This window comes from Eleginops maclovinus, chromosome 13, assembly GCF_036324505.1.
Source record: "Eleginops maclovinus isolate JMC-PN-2008 ecotype Puerto Natales chromosome 13, JC_Emac_rtc_rv5, whole genome shotgun sequence".
In the NCBI taxonomy this organism is placed as follows: Eukaryota; Metazoa; Chordata; class Actinopteri; order Perciformes; family Eleginopidae; genus Eleginops; species Eleginops maclovinus.
This window is the reverse complement of record NC_086361.1, coordinates 16,986,682-17,005,945: the sequence shown is the minus strand read 5'-3', so window position 1 is coordinate 17,005,945 and position 19,264 is coordinate 16,986,682. Positions and strand designations below refer to the sequence as shown.

The following is a 19,264-nucleotide window of genomic DNA, read 5'->3' as shown; positions in this document are numbered from 1 at the left end:
CAATTTTAACAATAATAATGGTGACAGTCCGATGTACTGTGCATGCAAAATGGATAGCAATATGATTCACATTTGTTTGACCACAATGTTTAGTGAAAATGTAGTTTTAAAACTGCAACCAGACTATGGATTATAAAACAGCCATGTGCACCACTGTTAATATATAGCCCTTTGAATTTCATATAAAAATGTATATTTTGTCTTGTTAAACGAGAACAGTAAATAAGAAAATGTAGTTAATTTCTTGATTTAGCCGTTTCAGACTTCTGGCTTTGTGCATACTGGTTTACTGTGACACATCGTTAATGGGATTAGTAACCCCTGTGTATTCCTACTATGAGACAAATCTGTGAAAAAGGCCTATGCTGCAAATAAATTCAACAATGAATCAGACAATCATTGAACCCGAGACAAGTCACAGCAGGAAACTTTTTAAAACATTTTTATTAATTAACGCAACTTACAGTCAAGCCAAATAGTGAACTATATTAAGTGATACGTATTCACATTATGTCCTAACAGGGTTTACAGCATATCTTGTGTTCTGTAAGCATAAATTGTTAACAAAAATAAGGAAATGTAAAATAGAAATCAAAGCTTACACCTTTTACAACAACAAGAAGAAACGAGGAGCTTAGCAGTGGATGTGAACAAATTAAAAATCAGCAACATAAAGACCCCAACCAGAACAGGAATGACAGCAAATTCAGTTTTGGCATGTCGTGGTTTAAATAAGGGAGGAGAAAGAGATAGAAAAGAATAAAATAAAACAACTCAAAACGAGCTCAGAATGACACAATGAAGGGAGGTTTGAATTCACACAGCTGTGCAGCGCTGCCTTTGCCAAGAGACTTTGGTCACTTTGCTTCTCCATCATGGCTTACAATGAAAATACAAGGTATAAAATGAACATGGCCAATGAGGGGAGAAAAACAAGAAAAATGGAGTGTCCTGGAATCTACGTATGAATGAATAGGGGAATACATTTTGTATTTTATTTAAAAGAAACTACAGATTGTCCTCTGTCTTCCTTAAATAAGCGAGAAAAGTTTTGCATTCGACTACAACTCCAGGACAGCCCCTACATTCATAGGAGGTAGATAACACGGCAATGACAACGCAAACTCTTCAACAAACGTGTCTGAGCGGGAATCGAGCTCTCTGTCAAGTCTGTGAAATTGTAGTGCATAATTTGTTCAACTTTTAAGGCCAAATAGGAACCTCACGTGTATATCTAAGGCTATTTTTTTTTTAAGACAAAGGTGCAGAAGGGGGAGGTTCGGGACGGGGACACAGTAAGCAGATTCAGCCCTTTTCACGACAATACCTGAGTCAACGGTCGTGTCATACCACAGAGCCTCGCAGGACGCTTGGAGTGCGCTTTCGTCAACTAAACCCGATTATTTATTTTTTTGGCTACACAAACAAAAAAGACAGAGCACAGAAATATGATGTGAGATTATGAGATTTGCGTAGAAATTGCATAAATGACACGTTATCATTTGGCCACAAACACACTCTTTTGTTTCAAGAGAATGGGATTTAATGGTTGTGGCGTGTGCACAGCCTGTAGTGACATTCAAACCTCCCAAAAGGGGGAAAAAATTAAAATGTTATTGGACAATATGAAGTACACTACAGAAAAAAAGTCAATGCAGCATATATCAGGCATATGAGGTACTCCATGAATATATATAGATATATCAACCTTTTTAGAAAAGCTCTTCAAAATCATATTATTCCTTATAATTCCTATTGATAGCATAAAATACCTCGTCAGTTATTTCTTTTTGACTTTCCGCCCAACCTCATTTCTTTTTGAGACTGCTTTGAAAGTGCATACACACAAATACTGATCGTTCTATGCAGCATCTACACGGTTGCAGGTAATTACAAATTATATCATATGTGACGCAGCAGACTTTGTCAAACCTTTGTGTTTAAACAGGACTCACAAACCCAATGTTGGGGCAGATGGAGAAGAGAGAGATCCGACAAAAGGCACACATAGAACCACTACGAACAAACACACCGGATGTTGTTGTTGTTTTAGACTGGATCACAACAATCTGCAGTTAATCGCCGCACAGCCTCATTGTACCTTTCGCTGAAGCTTACAATGCTCTGCTACATTGTAAAGTATGTGTATATTCCCTTTGTGAATTGTCACATGCAAAAACTACATCTTATAACCCTTATGAAAACAGCGTTGAGTTTGGCATATCGTAAGAGAAGCGGAAATGAAGAGAGTAAAAAAACAGGGATCCAGGTTTTATTGCAGTACTGGGTCAACACGGCAGGGAAATGTAGGCATATGATAAGGTGGAGTGGCTATATCCAGCATGAAACCTAATCATTTTAACATTCTGGAAAAACAGAAGAAGCTTCTAATATTGAGAGGAATTAAATGACCTATTTGCAAAGTTTTGTCCTGCTAACTCGAAGTCCATTGAACGTTGCCATGACCTACATTAAGAAGACAGACTGCTGTAAAGACTAATTACCCAAGATCCTCGTCCAACGCACCAACATTATTGCTGTACATACATATTTCCATAACACCGCCACTACAAACATTCCTCAATATGGCCGACACATTGTCATAGTGATGTAATTACTTTATGCTCCAGTTAGGATTTCAGTTTACTTCCCCACATGAGTCCCAGGTTGTGCTCAGTTGTTTTTTTGTGTGACTTGCATGAAACAATTAGTCTCCCAATTACAAAAATGTGGTCCCCTAGAATGTAACCAACTAAAGCAAACCAACCAGTCAAACACGATCACTTGGTTTTCCATTTATTAAGGTTCAAGAAAAGAGCAGTGGTCTCACACAATATTGGCTTGTATTGGTTTGGTCACAACTATTTTTTGATTTTGTTACCATTATTATAAATGAGGGCTAATATTAGCTAGCACCTGACACTGCTCTGAGGTAGTTTTTTTCAAGTTGGTAAATAAAAAGCCAAGTCATTCTGAAGACTAGAAATGCTTTGAAAATAAAAAAATACCCACAAGTCTTGCATTGGATACATGTTGTAAATCAGATGGATGGCATTGGTTTGGTTTGGTTTGGTGAAGCTCGGTAACGGTTCTACTCTACAGACACAAATGTCCAACGATCGCAGCTACCAAACATTTCAGATAGCTTACGCCTGCCAGAGATTCATGGGACCCATCCTTGCTTGAACCCAATTTCTCAGCTCTGCTATTCTAGTTTGTCGCGTATGAAGCTATAAAGTCCCTTGTTAATGTACAGACACGCCTATATTTACTGACAATTCATGACGGCGTGCTGTGAACGGTAATCCATGATTGATCATAAAGCTGCAAATCTGTTTTCAATATGTAACTGAAACATGAAAAGAATCTAGCCTGTTAGCCTGAACTTTAGCATAGCAGTTTGTAGAGCTGAACACCAATGTCAGCATGCTAATATGCTAACAATGAAAATGCTAACATGTTTAATTTTAGCATGCATAATCCTTCCAAATTTAGCATCTTTGTGTATAAGGATTCTAAAAATTGGGAACCATATATATGTTAGTATGCTAACATTAGCTAGTTAGCACTTTAAACAAAGTACATTTCGGATTAAACCCCAGGCGCAACAACCAAAATGTGATGTAGCTGCGTCCGGTGGACGTGTGGCCTAACGCTTCTTCGTTCAGGTCTACCAGTAGCCCATTTAAAATTTGTGCTCAATAATTTAGATGTGTAGATAAAATCAATGATATAGGTAAACTTTAACTGCAAAGACCTTGTGGACACCCCCCCCCCCAGTGTCACATGGCTACAGGTAATTGATTGGACATTGGCATGATAATGACTGTCGGTCAAGGAAAAAGCATGATTCAGAAAGGTTTATCAAGGAATAAGAGGAGACGCAGGCTTGCTGAAGCCAGCTGAACGCCATGTATATGATACAATGTACTTATGAAAATACATACAAACGGCTGTGTTGTCATACTATTAGCAAAAGTAAGGAACACAAGCAACACTCAAACAAAAACCTTAGCTCTCTTTGCTTTCAAGTGGCTCGCGCTGATGAGTTAGTGAGCTGAATTCGGGGAGGATTTTAAAAAGGAAAGGAATATCAGACCGAGGGGCTAAAGCAGAAGCCAAAAACTAACAGCAAACAAGATCACACATCAAAGCAACCACCATATATATACACACACGGCTCTTATGTTACAGCAACTCACACAAGCGTGACGCCGGAAACAGAGAAACAAACAACCTGTATACCTCCTCAGTGACGAAATGAAAGATACCAACTGCGATGTGGGCGATATCTTAATAAATGGAATATTAAAGAAAACATAATACTTTCTGAAATTATTATAACCTATAAATAAGAGAAAAACACCCAAAAGAAAAGGCTGTACACAAGAGGCAAACATGAGTATAAATGTACTAGATGGACAGCCTGTACGATATTACAAATCACACAGGCTCTAAGTACATTCATTGTTAATATTTGGAGCTAGGAAAATAGGTTTCTACTCTACAAGAGGTGTCTTTATGTCAGGAATAATTTCTCTACAAGAGACGGATGAGAGGCAGAGAGAGACGCTACTATACATCGGGTCTTAGTTTGGAAAAAAACTGATTTATAGGTTGTCGAGCATGATTTTATTCCAAGACCATTCAAAAGCAAAAAGGTAAACAGGCTGATCGTTACAATTGGAGGAATATCACCTCAGCCTCTTTCAACCCTATTGTTGAACATACTTACAAAATAAAGAAACAGGATTTGAAATTGAACTCATGATATGCAACTTATCTTAAAAAACCAGCCACTTCTACAACCTGCTTTGTCCTAGTTTTGGACAGAAAAACAGACAGAGGTGAAGTGATGTCATTAGGGTTACCACCATACCATCGGCCATAACGCATTAACTTCAGCACTGTTAAACATAAAGCAGTGCCACATTCATCCAGGCTGTTGTGTCAGGCAATTGTTTGTTCAAAACACATTATTGACTCGTTATGATCAAGCAGATTGATGTAAAACGCCTCTTCTGAATCTTGATATGTATAGTTTATGCTGGGCTCTGACACATAAAGAAGCCTTTATTCTGTCTATTCATTGTGAACGTGTCAAACTACACTTCATCCTCACACAGCACTTTGGGATCCAAGCCTCTGTCCATAGCTAGTCGGCTCTATTCAACATCTGTCAGTTATTTTGTTTTGCATAAAGCACCTTTCTCCCCTGTCACTGTACAAAGGCAAACCACCTACAAGCTTCACTCTTTTTTTTTTAAACATTTAAAAAGGCTTTAGGATATTTTTCCAAGACGACATGTTGAATGCTGGTTAGCTAGGTAGAATCCATCTCGATCAGCAGGCTTGGCTTTCTAAAGAGCGAGAGCGCACACTGAGGCTCTGAAGCCTGTTGGCTACGCCTCTTGTATTTTAAAAAGCCTAGGCCGACTGCTCCTTTGTAAATAAAAAAACAGCTGCCAGTCTGCCACCGGATAGACACTCCTTAAAGCTGCAACAGCTACAAAAGTCCATTCTTGTTTAGTGCAAAAACAACATTGTCAAATGTTTTAGTTTTATTTCCGGGAAAAGCAATGCCGTTCTGATCTGCCATTTAAGTTGCTGGTAAAGGTAATGTAAAACAGGAAAGAAGAACTAACGAGTACATAGGCATCTCCTGAAAAGACTCCTTGATGTTCCGACTTTCAGCACGCCATCCTTTAGGACACTTTCCCACTTTCTACACAACGACATGCACATTTTCAAACGCAGACCCAACACCATGGCTCGACCTTCTTCTGTCTCCAATAATCAGAAAGTTGGTATTTGATGTTTAATTTATGAAAGCTTTCCTGAATACAATAGCTTACAATCCTATTATCACATTATGTAAGCGTGTGGTTGTCCTTTATTGTTTTTTACTTTGCAAGCAACTTTAACAGTCAGATTAGCAGCACCGCTCGGGCGCATTGACAACTTCTCCAACTCAAGAATACGCAGTGATCAAAGCTAATGTGGGCTTTGAATTTGTTGGAAATGAAAGCGTAAAAACAAAAAAGTCTCATATACCTGGTGCATAGAATAAAAAGGAAAACCAAAAAGGGAAAGCTGTGTGTGAATACAAACACACTTCAAGAATTTGGTCGTACAGCTCAACGCTCAAAGCCCGTAAATGGAACACATTCTCTGTTATCAGTTTGAGTAAAATATGAAATAAAATATCACACTACTACATGAACTGATAAAGCGCCATGCACACAACACCTCTACTGTCAATGCAAGACTCAAACAATGCCAATTAGATAGATAGCAGGGGTAATTATACAGAAATGGCCAGCAGTGTGATGTTACCATAACACTAAAACAGGTAACAAGAGGTAGAACACACGGCCATTTCCATACAATTACACCAGTGTCACGCAATATGGCCGAGCCTCCTGCTTCCATTGAGGAACAAACATCTATAGAAGTCATACCGACGTTCTGCTATCAAAAGTGCATCCAAATTTACATGTTGTGAGACCAGCACCGATAAGAACAATATTGACATCATAACAGTAAATATCAAGTAACTGATTTTTCAGAATGCCCCACAAACACAGTCAGTCGGATTTCGATTTGTTTTACAGGTTATGAGTAAAAAGGATAAAACGGAGACGTCATCAAAGGGAGAGAAAAGATCCTCAACATTTTTTTTTTTTTAGATAAAAAGTCTCGTTGTCCACCAACCAGTCCAGTGAGGATTTAAGGTGTTTTACAGTGAAAACTTCTAGCACCTGAACCCAAGATGTCCTTTTTGTGCTTCCATGTGTTTTGAATATCAATCATGTAAAAGTTTGTAATCTTGTTTGGCTAAGAAAGATTGTGTGTTACAAAGGATACACCAATTTTTTTTAGGCTATAAAATCTACAAATGACCACAAATGCTTCATCCCGTTAGAAAGGCATGAAGACGCTGATAAGCACTAAGAAACGCTACTAAATGCAACATGCTAAAAAAAACGACGACAACAAAACCCTGATCATCTACCCCTTTAAATGACCCACAAACCCCAATGCTAAATGTCTTGGTTAAAAATGATGCATAGTTAGAAAATATAGACTACTCGCGTCCAATCAAGACTATGCGAACCTCAGCGAGCTTAACTTAGTAGTAAAACTTAGATGGGATGTTAGGAAATGTATAGAATTATTAGTAAGACCGTAACAGTCTTAGAAGGCAAGAGAACATTTATAATCTTTATACAAATAGACAGTGTTAATTTAGACTACATGTGGGCAATTAAAAAAGAAAATCTTTATATTTTCAGCATCCTCCACTGAGAGCTTATTCAAAATATACCTTACCGACATTACTATATCATATAAAGACTCACAAAAAGTCATTTGCATAAAACCCAAGCTTTTGTGCGACGACTGCTCCTAGTTTATCGAGCAAACCATGTTTTTTTTAAGGGAATTTAATCAGTTTTACTCCTAAATGTTGCAGCTTTCACACCAATGTACCGAATGCCTGGATATCGAGACGCCACACAAATATCCCTCTCTGACAAAGAAACTGCAGAAAACACTATCCTGCTGCTATTTACAATAAAACATCACAAGTAGGGTTAATGTGTAAAAAGGAAAGGAAAGAAACATTCATCACAAATACCTAAAGGTCTAAAACATGAGTCAGCTACATGAAAGACTATAAAAACAGAAAAGGAAAAGAAGTTCCCCTCTACGCTGAATTCTAAATCATGTGTCTTTTACAAACACGGCTCAGACTACATTAGAAAGGTATCGTTTTTTTGGGAACTGGTCCCAAAACACCCAGGCATGGGAACAAAGGGGTCGTTGGCGACGTCGGTTTAGCCTAAGAAGAGAGGCAGATCAAATCGCTGCTTTTAAATGTTCTTATCTCAACACTGAACCCCCTTATCTAGAATAAACTGAAAAGTGTTGGTTAAAGGGTTGATAACAAACCTGATGCAAATCCTCTTTTAGTAAATGAATTGTCACCAGGTTTGGCATTAACTGGTCGTCTGTGTCCATCGAAGAAAGATACTGAAACCCCCGCATCTGTGGGCCTAATATTTCCTACTTCACACAGAGATGACAACAGAAGGTGGTCGAATGGCACTGTTCATCACATAGTGCCCCATGTGAAAATCACACATAACCCCAATATATTAAGTACTTGTGTCCTGATTGAAGCACCCATTCTGGTCAGTGCACTCTGCTTTGATTGCTGATAAATAATGTTTCTTAGAGGGGCAAATCTTTAGGCATATAATAATAACCAGCCCCCCCCCCCTCCCATTTATCTTTTGATGGATGGGATAGTTCTCCCTTCATAACAAAGACCCTAACTAACAGGAGAAGGGTAAACCGGCTTCTTCCAAATCATAAATAACTCAATGTAAAATGATACGGCCCATCGGTCTAAAAATGTAGTTCTTTTCTATCAGTGTACAAACTTGTCCTTTTGCTTTCATACTTATTTCCCTACAAATAATACACACACACTTATGCACAACATGAAAATAAAACCTCTTTCGGCACAAACCCCAAGAACGAGGGATGCTTTTGCATCTTACAGTCTAATCGCTGGCTTAATTTGGGTGGGTCGGGGGCTGAAGTACAATTGTAGACATATGAGTAACTGACAGATCAGTCTGGTAGGGAGATCACTATGGGGAGCCACTGTGACGCTATCTACAGCTGACAGTGAGACAGCGAGGGCTAGTGTGCTCCATCAGCGGGGTCTCACCCACGCCAACCTGGTTTGGTCTGCACTCAGGCAAAGTACATGGTACGCAGGGTGTCCTGGTGGATCTGCACGGCCTTAGCCAAGGCCTGTTGGTCCCGTCCGTTGCTCTGGCCTGATGTGTGACTGCCCTCAGCACTGAAACAGCAAAATGAAATAAGGGTTTCAGGGTTTTCATGAACTTTAATCTTGGAGAGATTTAACAGAAATATGGATGTCAACGGTTACTAGGTTAACTACCGGGAATATTTCTTAAGTCGAAGGGTTCCTTTACGATACACAGGCAGTTTTTATTACATGTCATTTGTGCCCTTTTTGAATAATTAGCTACCTAACAATGTGTTGTGCTACCGAATGCTATGTTTTTCAAAACTGACATAAGTAACCAGAATACATGTACAGAAAGCGTGGCCCTTACCTGTCGTGCTCTTTGTCTACCAAGTGATAGCGAGCTCTGAAAGCCACCAGATGGGCGTAGTAAGCTGGTGCTGGGATGGAGACTGAGCGGGTGCAGCGCACATAGGTGTGGCAGAGCTGATAGGTCAGGACCTGCAGTTCATCTGCAGAGAAGTGGTTGTCATCCCAGAGCACATGGTAATGAGACGGCCTGCTGGTACCCTGCAAGGAGCGATCAGACAACAGGTGTTGTTTTTTGTGTCCGGGGGGGGGGGGGGGGGGAGAGCGGACAACACTACACTTTGAACCATCTTATGTCATCGCCTAATTTGGGCTGATGATCCATCTGTTTTTCGTGCATAATCAAAACCTATTTTAAATTGCCCCCTCACAGTTTCATTCATTTCTCTGGAATACTTCACAGCCACAGTTGCAGCGCTTACCTGAATGCCAGCGTGACTGCACAGGTAGAAGTCAAACTCTGATGGGTGGGTGATTTTGGTGTCCACTGTGGTGCCAGCAGGAATGTTGCCACTCTTCCCAACCTGCAAAAACCCACACATATGCATTAGTGAGTGAGGAGGGTTTCCTTACATCTTTGGAAAACAAACTAAATAAAATTGTGATTTATGCCCACCTTTTTTTTTAATAAATGAAACATCCAGCAAATATGGACATGGCATTTCCAAGCAGGGTAATGCCGTGCTAGTGTGACTAAATGACTAAGGCTTACCCAATGTCCCCAATATAGGAGCATTGTGCGAGAGCGTACACTAACACCTGTGGCAGCTGGCTCGGTGCCAACTGTATATGGCATACATCTTTTTCTACTGCTGGTTCGCTTTAAGGTAGCCCTAACATCAAAGACATGCTTTGTCTTTTTTGTTAGTTAAGTCGGTTACAAATCTGACACATTTCCCACTCCAGCCAATGACTCAATACTGACCCTCTCGTTTCTGTCCATACAGAACAGTCTCGTGTGATGTCTCTTCTGCACGACCACAAAGGTGATGCCCGGCTGGTAGTCCTTCTCCAGTTTGATGCAAGCCTCCCGGATCGCCAGCAGCTCATGCTGAAGGACCTGTGACTCAAAAGGTATTCAAGATTATCAGGTGAAAAGTAGCTTAAATGATAAGTAAAGCTACCTATTACATTTACTGGAGAGGCACTGACCAAAACACAGGAATGAATGTTACACTGAGCTCTGTGAAGTGCAATATTTGCCTACAAATGATATTTCACAGCATCCTCTGCATCAGCCCTGATATGTGTATCACCTGGTTGAATTGGCCTTCAGAGATGCCGTCGCGGTAGTAGATGATTCTGGTGGGCTTGAAGCGGGTGGACTTGTAGAATTGGATGAGCAGCTCCCTCACCATGGTGGCCAGGTCCTGGATGATGTCCTGGCGGTGCTGCTGCACTCGCACTGTGGCACAGTATCTGCTGGGATGCGCATCCATACTACCAACGACCTGTAAAGGAAAAACATTTCAGGATCACATGAAATGCTATATAATAGATTTTCTGTCATTGAACGATGAGTTGAGAGAGCTGCAGAGGGGGTTGGTTATTATCTTTGATTTTGGAGCATTACACCCCAATAAACATTATGAAAAGTAGATACAAGTTATGGGGTGTTACTTACAGCAGCGATGGAAGGCTTTTTTCCATCTCCTGCAGGAGGATGAGTCACATCTGCACCAAGGAAGATCACCGGCTGCTGGAAGACCAACGGCCTGGAGCAGGAAGGCAGAGTTTAGACACAGCGGAAATTAAGCAAAGGGTATTTATTTAAAATCTGTATAACATACGAGTGGCACGATCTGAAGATATACAACTTCACTAACCTGCCCTGCGGGAGGAGGATGTTATTCACGCCGCCCAGCTTGACGTTGATCTTCAGACAGAGGTTGGAGAGGGTCTGAGGCGTCGTCTTCTGGACATTCTTCACCTGCACACACTGCGTGGCCATGCCAAGAACTGTGTCCCCAACACGCTTCACCTCAGCTGCAACATGCAAAACAATAAACAAATACCAGTGTTTACACATGATCCTATAACACAGATGTATTCTGTTACTGCTCTGGTGCATCACAAGGCGTGTGCATGCATACTGATGAATCACAACTCAGGTATGTGATGCAGAAGTGTTGTTTTAAAGCAATGCAAAAACACTTTTCTTTAAATACTAGAGTTTGTGATTTCAATGACAACACTAATTGAAGTCTGTCAAGTGACAACAAAGTGAAATCTGTTAGAAGCAGCAATATGTTCAGGTTGCAGCAAGATGTTTATGAGCTAGTATTTTGATTATGGGTGTTGCTGTCAGGATTTCACTTCACAAACATTTCATGGGCTTGAAATGTTATCTCTTACACAGTAAGATAAAACACGCAGCACTAAAACAGACTGCATGAGTGGATCCCTCACCGTAGACAGGAGTCTTCCCCGGCAGGATGACCACCACCAGCTGGAGGCCCTGGTAGGTGTACTTGAGGTGTCTGAACATGGGCTCCACGCTGTCCGCTCCCTGGGCGTATTTACAGAAGCAAGGCTGACCCTGGATGGGCATCCCTGCATCCCTGGAGATCTTCCTCAGCTGATCGGTGAATGCTCTGAGAGAGAGAGAGAGAGAGAGAGGAGGGACGTGTTGACTGACAGTTCAGGGAGGTTTAGCAGTTTAGTGAAATAAGGAGTAATATTTCGTAAAAGTTGCGTAAAAACTGCCTCTGAGCTTCTTTGTGTATCTTGTATTTTAATATTTAACACTACATATCTGAAAAAAAACCAATCCCAGATACAATAGGACCTTTAAGTCGTGCATATGCCAGCCTCTGCATCAACACGGACATGACGCCTGAACCCACCCTGTGTCAGTCTACAAATGAAATAGAAAAAAATCCAGCAAAGGCATTGTAAAAGAATGGCACAGCTGTACATAATCATGCTGTTATGCCCCTGTAGAGCTGAAATACCTCGGGGTCCACAGGGGGCCATAAAGCGAAAGACTCAAAACTGCGCTGTCATGCCAGTTGTGTAAGACCCAAATGAGACACAAATCAGAGAAGGCAGCTGTGTGTCATTTCTGCGCTCCGACTGCAGCGTCTGAGACTCCAGCTCATGGCTCAATGTGTCCTTGTTTGTGCATTCCTATTATAAAAAAGGTGCATTCCAGGCCCTTCTTCATGCATTAACTCTTTACCAGCCATCAAAGTCTCACTTACTTGAGCAGGAGTTCAGTGCACTGCCTTTGGGGGGCAAAGCAGGCGATGGCCCACACTTTGATCTCGATGCCGGTGTGGAACTGCTTGTTCCTCATGTCCCACACTCCCTGGATTGGAGTGGCTATTGCTTTGTTCTGCAAGATGGATTGACAGCAGCCATATTATTACGGTGCTCGTCACTGTACAGAAGAAGAAGATATTCCAATTACACATAGGACATCCGAACGGGGGATCCACGTACCCTGCCTCCATACAGAATGGAAGGTGCTTGTAGGACACGGCCGTTCACTTCTGTCATCTCGTCCCTCACCATCACTCCGAACTCACGAACGTAAGGGTCGGTGTTGAAGTTGGCACTCCTCATCTGAAGAAAAACAGACGACACAAAGTTGATTGGATTCAGTATTTCATTAAACCTGATTTAAGATTTTTCATCAAATCTATGTATTATATTCATTAAGTTTGAAAGTCAAACTTAATAATAGTAGATAGTTTTACACAATACAATTCCTTTTTACATTTTTTAAAAACATTCACAAATAATGCTCATTTTAAATAAGCCCATCTTTCTCAGCATAATGCTCAATGTGGCTCTATGGCAAAGTTACTATCAATCTAAAGCAGCACATATCTATTGTGCATCACTACCATGACTGAAAACTACGGGACTATGATACGAGTCCTCTACTGCAGGAGCCCATCAGCAAACACTTCTGAGCCAGTGCTTGGCCTCAAACTGAAAAACTTGGCAACATATGTAGCGACTTTCCCTTATCTCTCAGGCCTATTTTTGAAAATAGTTCAAGAAACAGGCCTCGCAGCTGGTCTTTTCTTTGGCTGCTACCAATTCAAATGATTTTCTTGGACATATTATAGGAACATTGTGTATCTGACAGTAAGAGGAATCTGCATTCAATAAAACATTCATTTCAAAGCGACTTACCAGTTTACTAATCTCGTCCTGACGGTCTGGTGCCGATCGGGCTGTGGCACGAATCATAGTGGAGGTCTGATTGTCAGTCAGCTTTTTGATGCAGCGCTGTCCTGCCACTATGTTACACACCTGGAGGGGACATGCATAAAAGCGGGATTTAAGAAGGGCAATCTACAGCAAGTGGATAACCTTTTGAAAAGCAAGCAAGTGAAGGATTTTCATGGTGCTCACCTCTAGAGGTAGGTAGGTGTGCTTCTGCTCTTGTCCCACCTGAAGACACGGGAGGTGGGGGTATCTCAGGATGAGCTTGTACTTGTCTTTGAAGTACTGTGCTACTGTGCATTCAATAGTTTGGCCATTTTCCTGCTGCAGAGGGAACCTGAGGGAAGAACACAACAGACAATTAGGGAAAAGACAGCGTGTCATGTGGTTTTGTTTTCTTCCCACCACACCACATAATCTGGCAAAAAAAGAAAGAAAAAGGCAGTAAGAGATGTCTTCTAGGCTAAGAACTCTCACGTTTGGTGGCTGGCTGGTCTTCTGGTCACGTTGCACACTCTGTACTTCCTCTTCATCTGCCCACAGTGAGTGATCTCCACTTTCAGGCCTGGAAATCACATTGAACAGAATTTTAAAAAGACAACCTAAAAGAGAAATAGTTGATAAAGAAAACTTTAATAGCCACAAATAAGTGAGCTTGTGAAATGTTCTCACCTTTGATTTCCTTTGTAAATTTCACTCGTTGGGAGTCTGTTAAGGGCTTCTGTTGTTCTTCAATGCTTTTGAAATCCAGGACCTCACACATGAACTCAATTACAGGCTGGGCTTTGTAGAACGCAGTGGCAGAAACTGCAAACAGAACCAGCACACAGGGTTGAGATTCATAGAAACATCTTAACTTCCTTCATCTTGTGCACAATCAAAAGGAAAGTTACCATCGATGTTGAGCATCATTTTCCAAAGGGAAGGCCTGACAGACTGGTGGAAGCCGAACCACACCTCTCTGCCTCCACCGAGGGGGTTCGAACATCCCTCTGAGGGGGTGAAGAAAGAGCGGCCCACAGGGGTGTACCTGTAACAGAGGAGAGTTGTTAAGCCTGATTAAACGTTAAAATGACGAGAGAAATGTAAAATAGATATGGCAAAAATATCTCCCCCCTTTATTACTGTCATGTATGTTGACTCGTTCAGGGTGGAAAATGTATTTGAGTTAGTCTCACGTAATTCAATGGCGTTGCACAGCTTGTGACTCTACAGTTCGGCCCTTAATAGCATGTTTAAAGCTTTATAAGAATGGTCAGCAATAATGTGAAGTTAATCCAATTCATATTGTATTAGTGTCATTACACAATAGGCATAAGGTTTTATAACAAATATTGCAGATTTTTGGAAGGACTGTGAATCATCTAATTAATGTTGGATGATAAAAACCCACCTCATAGAGGGTAAATGTCTCATGACTACATCCAAGGCTTGGACGGTCTCGAAGGGGACGCTGGGTAGCCGCCCTGCCAGAGCCTCGTGCAGCGCCTGCAGGCTCACGCAGGAGACCCACTTGATGGAAACTTTGAAGCTGCGGTCTTTGCCTTCACCAGGAATGGTTACTTCGAGCTCCACCTGTGTAGTTAACGGGCAAGAAAGGAAAAGTATTTTTAGTTCACTATCATTTGTGCAATTCCTACAAGTTGTCCTTAAAAAAGGTACATACTTTGTCTCTGCCTATGGGCAAAGGCATGGCGGTGTACAGATTCTTCCTCCCGTCGTACACCGGCTTACGATCACCAAAGATCTGCGTTTTAAAGTGCTGGACCATGTGCTCCACAATTTCGCTACAACGACAAAATAAAAATAAAAAATAGCGTTACAAAAAAAGGTTTACCACGTGACAGGAGCAGCAGATGAATTAAACACATAAACAAATAGACTTACCGGTTGACCCTCCTGGGGCATTTCTCAGGCTTAATGTCGATATCATAATGGTAAACCTCCAGTTTGGGGATTTCCATCTCGAAGAAATTGGCTTGGAGCTTAATGGTCCTGCCCATGGTGCCAAAGTCTGGCCGAGATGGTGGCTTGAACACATATTCTGGCACTGGGGAGGATGGCGGGTCTAAATCAGGGGGGTCAAAAGTAGGAAAGTGGCAATTGCAAAGTAAGTATCATATCACACAGACATCAGAATTGTCCTAGGTAGTATGTTTGGACCCCAGAAATAACCAGAAAATTACTAGAAAGTAACAGTTTCTTAAATAACTCATTACGTTTTCGCCACATATTTCATGTTAAATGTTTCACAGCATCAAAACATACATCACAACAGAGATGTATAGTGTTCTTAACTGGTAAACATTTACAAAAACTATCCATGAAATGTCTTGTACTAAAAGTTATTTCATCAGAGGTGTTATTAAAAAAATATATGGTGTCATTCATTTCTGTGTATAACCCTGGAGAAGATAGACCAAGCCTTCATCTTTGACAGATGGACTAAACCAATAAGCTCCATATCTGTAATTTCAGATATTACAGTGACTCTGGCATGGCAAACTCTGAATGCCCCTCAGTGTCTTATCTTTGTGCCCCAGTTTGTCCAATCAAACAGAATTACACCCACAGAGTCTAACTTATGAGGGCTATAACTTAATAACCTTAAGTGTTTAAAAGTGCACTGCTACTCAGAGCACCGACTGAGGAAATTGAATATCTACAATGTCAACGCCTTCATTAGAAATGTACCCATAGCGCCAAATCGTGTCAAATCTCATGAACATTTAAAAAACGAAATTCAGTCAGAAGGTTTAATCCTACTTCAAATAAGTATAATTTAAGGCTTAAAAGACCAAATATGGGAAAAAGCTTACCAGAGCCTGTTGACCCAGAGGAACGGGGTCCCTCTTGCATCTCGGTGGCTACAGAGAGCAAAAATGTGGTGTTAGGAAGAGTCAAAAATCCTCAAAAATGTACTTCAAAACATATAGTTGTAATAATATACATGTAGGCAACACATGACAGAAACATGTGGACTTTGAAATTAAATTGACCAATTTCTTTCTGGAGCAAGTGACAACAAGAGGCAGCATAAACACTCATCTTTACTTGCATATTTCCATTGCAAACACTTGCTTCATTACAGCATGACTGGCTCTTATCGCTTCCACAACACCTTCGTCCACAATCAAGGGCGAATTTCTCAAAACTCTTATCAAAATTCACACAGAAGGCATTAAGCAAGCTGGCAATCTAACCGCTGAAGCCACCCTTTCTCCTGGAAATACCCTGATCCTACATGTATATTCATATTTTTAGTAATACAAAGCAACCAAAGAGCCCTAAAACCATATAGCATTATGAGAAAATACATGTTAGTGATGCGTTTGTTTACGCTGCTTGTCCCGCTGGATAATAGGCAAATGGAAATGAAAATAAAAATGCTATTATCTTTCATTTTAACACTGCCAGGAATGTCAACCGCTACAATGTTGCTATAACTAGCCTCAGTCAAACTTCATATGTCTACTTTCTTGTCTACCCTTTATATAACCAATGTCATTGAGTCTATCTCGAGTCTTGAGTTTCTCAGACAGACCGATTTGTTGTGTTATATCGTGGTTAAAAACGATGCAACATGACTAGAATTGCCAAATTGAAGTTGGATACTGTTAGCTAACCATAGCTAAGATTGGTGATGAGATTAGATAGCATGGTCGGCCGCTAAATAATGCTTTACTTATGTACTTAAGTGGTAAACTGCGAGATACTTGTAACAATAATAGCCATGTACTATCAGTATATATGCTATATTAAGAAGATATACGCTACACGATCACACTTCGTGATATAACATTGGGAAGCTAACTAACCACAAGTTGGGAAAACGAGGCACCGCTGAAGCTAACGTGGCTAACAGGAGCTTCTTGTTGTTGCACGCTAGCTAAGCTACTAATGCCTTCACTTAAGACTGGGCGACGTATTCTTCATTCATAGCAAATGGTGTGTTTAAATATAACTAGTTAGCTTTAAGAAACATTACTATGCTTGCAATCAATGGAAACATAGCAGCTAAAAGCGGCCAGTAGCGTGTTAATGCCGCTAGCTGCATCACTTAGCCGATGCTAACGATAGCCGCACCACTTACCTCCAGCAGAGGAATACATTTTGTCGACTTTTTAAGCGTGTGTCGTGGACGTACAGATACTCCACTTTATTTGGGACAAAATCCACCCAAACTCATGCGTGATCGAAAAGTGTATATATGTACAAGAACGAAGAAGGAAGCCCAGTTCAGAAAAAAAGATATTTAGTTAGCCGAGTGGTAAATATTTTGAGTCTCTCATCCTCGACACGGCCCCATCCCCCCAACACACAAAACGGGAGCCGAGAGAAAAGATAGCACGAAGAACACCCATGCAGGGAAAGAGTACTCCCCCCTTCTACTTCCGTCTTTGGTTACTTTCTGTTAAGCAGCCAAAGCATTCCAACTATTTATTTTTGTTGTATAGTTTTATATTACAAAATATGTATTTCCCCACCAAACACAATAATATTGATCGTTGAAAAGCTAAAATCGTTTGCGCCTACTATAGCTTGACACCTCTGTAAATAAAAAATAGTATGTGTCCAATATGCGCGTTTTTATCAAAGATATCTCCAGTGTAGATAAACCGACAAAACACATTCATGCTATCACACTTTTAGCCAGTGTTTATTTTAAACGTTTACACACGCGTGAGTTTATTTTAGCAACAACAGTTAATTCTGATGTGAATAGGAGGGGAACTATCTTGTAAGTTGAAGTCTACAATGACATCAGACGCAAGCTGCGCGCTCTCTGTCTGACCCGAAGATGAATGAAATGACCAGCAAATGTAGTTTTCTTGATATAAAGGCATTGCCATGTATCAAGTGCCTTAAAATGCTGTGTGGTTTAAAAAAACAACAACACCATGCATGTAACCACGGTTAGTAAAAACTTTTCCACACCGGAAGTGTCCTCGAAGGGTGTATTGTTTCCGGGTCAACAAAGTCAGGTAAGCTCATTTGAAAGTGTTTAAACCATCATAGCACACCTGCCTCTGTTTACCTGTCCAGTCATTGATGTAAAAAGCATTGCATTATGTACAGGAGGTTCAACACGTTACATTTGTTTGTTGAGATAAGTTGTCAGATCAAGCTGTAAAAAATCTATTTTAGGGCAGGTAAAGCCTTATCACTGGATTGTGTTTTTAATTTTACGATTAGGCCAAATCAGGAATACATTTTTTGGGCTTGAGGTGAAGGCAAGAGTGAAGAATACAGGTAAGCTTTGAATTCTTTATACGTCTTCAAAGCAATGTTTTCTTGGAAATAATTGAGTAATACAAAAGCTATTTAAATGTAAATGCCTTATTTTATAGGCAATAATTACTTATAGTATAGAATTGTACAGTCTGGTTTTTGAAACATCCGACTTGATGCAAATGTGAAGTGAATGCAGTTCAAAAAGCCAGGTTTTCTCAGGCCTTTTTCCTATGCACTAAAACGGTGTAGCTTGAATGTTGTATGATACTGGTAATATACCAAAACCCAAATACGTATATGTTCCTTCATTGATCAACCTTTACCTTGTTGTGATATCTTGTTTTATAGTTACTGTATCATTATTATTTATACTTTTGGTATTATTTTTCCTTTTTTGAATCTGTACTGTCCTGTTTTTCATGCTCATTTTGTTGCTGCTTTAACTCAGAATGGAGAATTCCCCACGGGGAAAAACAAAGGTCCATTTTATCTTATGCTGGATACACTTAAATGCGTAAAACTGTATAGTTATGATGATTTTTAATCTCACACGTGTTGCCTTTAAGCCTTTTGGACAAATTGGTTAGTTTATATTAGTTTATCTTTTAATAAGCTCATATTTTAATTATTTTATTTTAACTCATTGTATAGAACATATACATTTCAAATAATCTGACAATATATTAATTTGTGTTA

The 19,264-nt window shown here is 40.3% G+C and overlaps 1 protein-coding gene across 4 annotated transcripts; it reads right to left on the bottom strand.

Moving 5' to 3' along the window:
• Positions 1-426: 426 nt before the first annotated feature.
• On the bottom strand, positions 427-17,651 carry ago2 (argonaute RISC catalytic component 2). 4 transcript variants are annotated; one of them, XM_063899418.1, is made up of 20 exons: positions 17,427-17,651; positions 16,153-16,200; positions 15,221-15,401; positions 15,000-15,120; positions 14,727-14,908; positions 14,227-14,363; positions 14,006-14,140; positions 13,811-13,898; positions 13,523-13,670; positions 13,301-13,420; positions 12,599-12,721; positions 12,358-12,491; positions 11,564-11,748; positions 10,981-11,140; positions 10,779-10,869; positions 10,411-10,605; positions 10,080-10,220; positions 9,577-9,678; positions 9,156-9,355; positions 427-8,875 (listed from the first exon to the last, which is right to left on the bottom strand). In XM_063899418.1, the coding sequence occupies exons 1-20, from the start codon at positions 17,443-17,445 to the stop codon at positions 8,767-8,769; spliced, it is 2,619 nt and encodes an 872-aa protein (XP_063755488.1). In that variant the 5' UTR covers positions 17,446-17,651; the 3' UTR covers positions 427-8,766. The 4 variants fall into 4 exon arrangements, with proteins under 4 accessions (XP_063755488.1, XP_063755489.1, XP_063755486.1 ...); XM_063899419.1 differs by having other exon boundaries at positions 10,080-10,214; XM_063899416.1 differs by having other exon boundaries at positions 15,221-15,418; positions 16,155-16,200.
• Between the last annotated feature and the right edge of the window lie 1,613 nt (positions 17,652-19,264).